This window comes from Trachypithecus francoisi, unplaced genomic scaffold (assembly GCF_009764315.1).
Source record: "Trachypithecus francoisi isolate TF-2019V2 unplaced genomic scaffold, Tfra_2.0 Contig00084, whole genome shotgun sequence".
In the NCBI taxonomy this organism is placed as follows: domain Eukaryota; kingdom Metazoa; phylum Chordata; class Mammalia; order Primates; family Cercopithecidae; genus Trachypithecus; species Trachypithecus francoisi.
This window is the reverse complement of record NW_022680469.1, coordinates 915,888-922,698: the sequence shown is the minus strand read 5'-3', so window position 1 is coordinate 922,698 and position 6,811 is coordinate 915,888. Positions and strand designations below refer to the sequence as shown.

General features: G+C 37.6%; 1 protein-coding gene across 2 annotated transcripts in view; it reads right to left on the bottom strand.

Annotated features, from left to right (window-relative positions):
• Positions 1-232: 232 nt before the first annotated feature.
• LOC117090706 (eukaryotic translation initiation factor 1A, Y-chromosomal) overlaps positions 233-6,811 on the bottom strand; it is an 18,627-nt gene continuing 12,048 nt past the window's right edge. Inside the window, exons 5-7 of one of the 2 annotated variants that reach the window (XM_033223307.1) lie at positions 6,355-6,436; positions 4,214-4,305; positions 235-1,039 (exon numbers count right to left, since the gene is read on the bottom strand). In XM_033223307.1, coding sequence (XP_033079198.1) covers positions 1,034-1,039; positions 4,214-4,305; positions 6,355-6,436 — 180 coding nt within the window. In that variant the 3' untranslated portion in view covers positions 235-1,033. Of the gene's footprint in view, positions 1,040-4,213; positions 4,306-6,354; positions 6,437-6,811 lie in introns of both variants that reach the window. The other variant, XM_033223369.1, reaches the window with a different exon arrangement.

Genomic DNA, 6,811 nt, shown 5'->3' with positions numbered 1-6,811 from the left:
TACAGGCACACACTACCACGCCCCACTAATTTCTGTATTTTTAGTAGAGACGAAGTTTTGCCATGTTGGTCAGGCTGATCTTGAATGCCTGACCTCGAGTGATCTGTCCACGTTGGCCTCCCACAGTGTTGGGATTACAGGTGTGAACTACTGAACCTAGGTTGAAACTATCTTTTCATTCAGTATGGTTGCCTGCTCCTATGGCAGTTTAGAGACAGTATGAGAATGGTTCAGTTTAGAGAATTTATTATGAAATTAGTTTTTCATTTATACATTGTAATTCACTTGTTCATAAAAGGCAAAACAGTGGGTTACAATGAATAACTTTTCAAAACAAAATGGCATCCTAGTATTTCCAATGTTAAGATAATTGGTTGCCACCTACTGTTCAATTTCTGCAACTCTTAATCTTACACATTCTAAATTACTACTCAAAACTGCCACACTTCAAAAACTGTGTGTTGCACATATTTTTTTCCTTAATAACTGGTGCACAAAGGACAAAAACAATTTATAAAGTGTCAATGTTACTATAAAAATACATATGGTTAGATACACATGAAAAAGTCAATTTTTTTCTGATCTAAATGGAGATTTCTGTATTCAAATTTTATCAGAAACCTTACAAGAATATGTAAGTAACTGAAACATAAAGACTATAAACAGATTAGCTGGAAGTAGGTAGGGCTTATTAGAACCCAGCATGACTATAAGGCAGAAATGTATTCAAAATATCCCATTACTTGAAGTTATTAGAGTAGGAAAAGCATTCGTTTATTTCTTTTAATGGTAACTATTACGGTCTCTTATTCCTAAGTTCCATTACATCGAAACATAAAGTATTAACATTTAACAAGATAATTCAGGGTCATCAGCTTCCAAATAAATAAATACTTTAAAATATTGAAAATAAATCAGTTTGCTTTCAGAAACAACACACTAAATGAATTTCTCTTCTTAACTGACGATGGCCAAAATCCCAACTGTAGAACAATCCTCAGAAAACTTGTCATGTAAAAACATTCAGTTCAATTTAGATCTGTAATTGAAAAGAACATCATCAGATTTATGGAAAGTAACTCTATTACAACATTCTACCGCATATAAAGTGTTTGGATGAACGGAAGCAGGATGGTGCACTTCCGGGTTCTTCATCCCCCTCCAACTTTTCCTGCACCCGTGAAAATGCAGCCAGCGACCCGGGAAGGTGCAGACCAACTAGCCATGCGCCAGGTGATGTCAATCCGAAGAGACCAACATTTACCTGGTCGCACCTGTGGAACGCCCCCTGACATGCCCGTGCCCCGCTTATTTCCCTCCCACTCCTAGAAAAGCCGCTCCGGAGGGACGCCACGCACGGCCTTCTCACAGCCCCACTCCTGTCGGGATGTCGGGACTGTGGGAACTCCATCTGAGAGCCCCATCGGGGGACTCTGTCGGCCTTCTTTGCCGGAGGCTGACAGACCTCTTCCCCACACCTTAGGTGACCAAAATAAACTTGCAGTTTTGCTCCTACACTTGCCTAGTCGCTGGTTCTTTTGTGCCCGCTCTGGTGGTCTTAGAAAAACAAATCATAAAGACTCCCAATGGTAAACTTGAAGTAAATCGTTTTGAACTGAGTATTCTTTATATTAGATTTTTCTCATTTCCTTGTGTTACCAGTAAATCTCTATGCTTTTTCAGACTGTCACTGTATATCATGTATCAGAACATTTTTGAAGTTTTGCATCTTCTTACTACCTTTTTTGGTAGTGATTACACATCTTATGTTCTGGGGGTGTACACAGACAAATACATGTAATTCCTTTAAGAATGGTATAAATATGGTCCTAATCAAATTCTGAATCCATTTAATCACAGAAGTAAAACTAGAACTACAAATCTTCTACAGTGTTCTCTTGTAATAAGCAAAAGAAACTTATAAATACTCAAAAGAAACTAAACTTTCTTTAATAGCCACTGTCTTTACATCCCTTCCCCCTGGTACCCTACTGGGCCTAATTCCAAAGGAAATGGCATAAATCTAAGAAGTTTCTCCCCCCAACACCCTGAGAATAATCTTAGCCATGTTTAGATCCTTATTCTAACATCTGTGTATATAGCTTTGTGTTCCTGTATGCAGTCTGGATAGCTTCTCTGAATTTTCCAAAGAGGCCTCCAAGGCCAGCAACTGTGGAAATGTTCAGATTTGCCCTTAATGTACAACATAATATTTATGCTTTTGGATATTGCAACATGAAGTAAATGTCAATTCTGTTTAATCCCCAGAAAAACCTCTGGCTCAAGGTCCCTAAAGGGAGGTACACGAAGAAAATATTAGAATGTGAAAGGAAAATATCTTGGGTCCCCAACATTACTAAGAAAAAAGGTGGAAAGTGCTTAAGGCAACCCAGCCTCCCATTCTATTCAAAGTTATCCTTTTGCTCATTGAGTTAGATGCATATCTGACTGCCTCCTTTAGAAAGGCTAAGAAAATGCGCCTTTCCAAACTGAACCAACAGTACTTCTCACACATACTGACTGATGTCTCATGTCTCCTGTAAGATGCACAAAACCAAGCTGTGCCGCAAACACCTTGGGTACATGTCCTCAGGGCTTCCTGAAGCTGTTATGGGTGGGTCCTCAACACTGGCAAAATCAACTTTCTAAATTAACTGAGACCTGTCTCAGATTTCCTAGGATCACAAGAACAATGGATTTTTCATCCCTTTTCATTTTCTCCTTTTAGTTATATTTTAAAATTTATATTACATTAGAGTAGTGTTAAGACTCAGAAACAACTCCAAAGAAAAAAAATTAAAAATTTTATAGAGTACTTTATGTTGTAAAAATTTATAAATGCGTATATACTATACAATTATGGACTCAGTTTTTCTTTAACTCAAAGTGTAAGTAATAGTTTGGAAATGTGCCAAAATATAAGGTGTAATATCAGATGAATAAAGTATGGGTGAGATAGATGAGAAAAACTGTAAATTGTACAATCTTGGAGAGTATATGAATGTTTACAAATAAATTTAAAAATCCTTCTACTCTCTGAACAGTTTGAACACAATCTTAATAAACATGTTTGTAAAAAAAAAGCTGTAGAGAACCCTGATGTAGTACAGTGGTATTCAATGGAGTGCGTGACCATCAGTAGTGCCTGTTTTAGACTTTCCAAAGTTTAGCCTTTGTAATTTTTTTTTTTTTTTTTGAGGTGGAGTCTCACTCTGTTGCCCAGGCTGGAGTGCAGTGGTGCAATCTTGGCTCACTGCAACCTCTGTCTCCTGGGTTCAAGCGATTATCCTGCCTCAGTCTCCTGAGTAGTGGGGATTACAGGCATGTACTACTATGCCTGGCTAATTTTTGTATTTTTAGTAGAGACGGGGTTTCACCATGTTGATCAGGCTGTTCTTGAACACCTTACCTTGTGATCTGCCCACATCTCCCAAAGTGCTGGGATTACAGGTGTGAACCACTGTGCCCTGCCAGAGTTTGTAATTTTTAAAAGCTCCAGTAATAGCACAAGTGACATCAAGAACGACTGCTTTAGGTATTCTATAATTTCTTCTTAGTATCTAATTAATCATAACTTTTGGGTGTGGGATATACAGGTGGTTTCTAAACAACATTTTTATTATAGGGATACTGACAAAAAAGCCTAAGCCCAAATGAATTGTAAGCTATACCAACCAAATCCATATCCAACACACCACATTCTCTCTCTCTCTCTTTCTCTCTCTCTCTCTCGGAGAGAGGGAAAAAAAATCAAGGTGAATTTAATTTCAATATAGTTAACTGAAAAAGAGAGCTGAAGCATTTATTGCTTTGCAAACTGCGATATTTTGTTACTAGGAAAAACAATCACTTCCACAAAACAAGCACAAGCTAACTCCAAAACAACAGTCTGGCCAGTACAAATTGATGCTCAACCATGTAATTCTATTACATGCCCTAGCAACAGGCCTTCCATTTCAACAAGGCTTTCACATATGTCATAATTTCAATGCTGCATCAAACTGGTTCAAACAAGATTCTTCTTTTTAACATATTAAGCATTTCTCTTAATAGAGGACATGTTTTCAAAACTATTTCTTTAGACACTCTTACTTAACTTTGATTACAAAGTGCCTATTGCCAAAGCTAAAACTGATTTTTGCAGTAAAGAATATCCCAAAGGACTGTAAAGTTTATAGATAAAACAAAAAACCTATTAGGTTTATCTACTTACATCATCAATGTCTTCATCGTCATCTCCAATATCATCAAATTGGATTTCATCATCATCTCCAGGACCAAATGTGTCTGTTTCATTGATTTTAGCTAAAGGTAAAACAACAAACACTCATGTATTATACACATGATTATATAATAAATATTTTGCCTGTAATCCCAGCACTTTGGGAGGCCAAGGTGGGCAGATCACTGAAGATTAGGAGTTTGAGACCAGCCTGGCCACATTGTGAAAACGGGTCTCAACTAAAAATTAACCGGATGTGGTGGCAAATGCCTGTAGTCTCAGAGGGTGAAGAAGGAAAACAGCTTGAACCCGGGAGGCGGAGAATGCAGTGAGCTGAGATGGCGCCAAAGCACTCCTACCTGGGTGACAGAGTGAGACTCTGTCTCAAAAAACAAAGAACGAATGTGCTGTAGTGTGCTGTATTTTTCTTTTTTTAAAAAAAGGTATTTTTAATTCTCACTTAGCACATATACAAAAGGTATTTTAAGTATGGCAAGCAGACTCTGATTATACCAACTCAATAGCCAAATATTTCCAGGTAGCCTTCAAAAAGGATTTGAGCACAGGTTAACAACTTATTCTCAAGATATATAAAATTCTCTTGAAATTGCAACAGCTAGTTAACCAATTATTAAACAGACTTATCAAATCAGTGAGAAATACTTGTTTAAATCACAATCATGCTTATCCCTAAGTAACAAAAGTGAAAAAAGGAGGTGCTAGCTGAACTCCCAGTTATTTCAGCAGTTTCTGAAATGTCAATAATTTCATCAGGATCTTCATGTTTATATAAAAATCTTGTTTTCATAAAATGCAATGTGATAAATAACAAAAAGAGCTGCCAGGTAAAATATATAGACTTTAAAATAGTGCATATTCTTTTTGACGGTGTCATGAGGGACTTATTGCAATCTTGTCTAGTTTTCTGTAGTAAGTATGCATTGTGTTTGCCTTTAAGAAAAAGAAAACACAATTGTTTGTTAAAAATAATCTCATAGGCCGGGCGCGGTGGCTCAAGCCTGTAATCCCAGCACTTTGGGAGGCCGAGACCGGCGGATCACGAGGTCAGGAGATCGAGACCATCCTGGCTAACACGGTGAAACCCCGTCTCTACTAAAAAATACAAAAAACTAGCCGGGCGACGTGGCGGGCTCCTGTAGTCCCAGCTACTTGGGAGGCTGAGGCAGGAGAATGGCGTAAACCCAGGAGGCGGAGCTTGCAGTGAGCTGAGATCCGGCCACTGCACTCCAGCCTGGGCGGCAGAGCGAGACTCCGTCTCAAAAAAAAAAAAAAATAATAATAATAATAATAATCTCACAGTTACAACTTTGCTAAGATGAACTGAATATTTTTATCTATAAGAATCAAACATTAGTATTACATTTCTTGCCTATGCTTAAATGAAAACTGCCAGTCTTGAGAATTGTTTAGAAAAACACCATAAGGCCGGGCGCGGTGGCTCAAGCCTGTAATCCCAGCACTTTGGGAGGCCGAGACGGGCGGATCATGAGGTCGGGAGATCGAGACCATCCTGGCTAACACGGTGAAACCCCTCTCTACTAAACATACAGAAACTAGCCGGGCGAAGTGGCGGGCTCCTGTAGTCCCAGCTACTTGGGAGGCTGAGGCAGGAGAATGGCGTAAACCCGGGAGGCGGAGCTTGCAGTGAGCTGAGATCCGGCCACTGCACTCCAGTCCGGGCGACAGAGCGAGACTCCGCCTCAAAAAAAAAAAAAAAAAGAAAGAAAAAAAAAAAAAAGAAAAACACCATAAAAAAAGTATTCATTTGACAGATCTTATATACAAATCCAGAGCTTACGACAGATCTTATATACAAACCCAAAGCTTATGAATTCATAAACTCATCACTAAAGGAACTTTCCTAATTCATAATCTCTTTATTAGTGATTTTTACTGTCAAGTTCACAATGTCTTTATTAGAGATTTCCAGTTATTAATACTTTTGCAAAGTTTTATAAGTTTACTGAAGTATAGGCAAGATTATTTATAAAAAACTTTTAAGTATACACTAAAACAGTATGTAACGCAGGAGTTCTGCGGATATACCTTCATCTAAATACCAACAAACATTAACACCAAATAACAAGGAGAAAAAATCATTTTGATATTACCATGCTCTGGAAGCTCGCCATATGCCTTCAGGCTTCTAGCTTCATCTGCATTGTACTTTAAAATTACATCAGCTTTGTTATCCTTAGAAATAAACAAATAACTTTAAAAACGTCTTTTATCAAATATCACTTGTTTCACAAATTACTTTCAAATTGAACACATCTAAAAAATTTCCACCTACTGTTTGTTACAAACTTTCCTGCTTTCCTTTGCCTACCCCAATACCCTTTAGAAAAATATTCTTGAGTCTTTAGGAAATGGCTTATGTTCATTAGTAAAAAAATGATTAATAGCTTAGAGAAGACTGTAGAGATTTCATTTTAATAAAAGCACAAAAGGCAAGCACAGTGCTTTTATTTACTATTCCCTTTTAATTAGAAGTCTCTTGGAAAAAAACAAAAGACTTATTCCAACAAATTGTAATATAAAACTTTTTAGGTCAAACACTGCAATTCA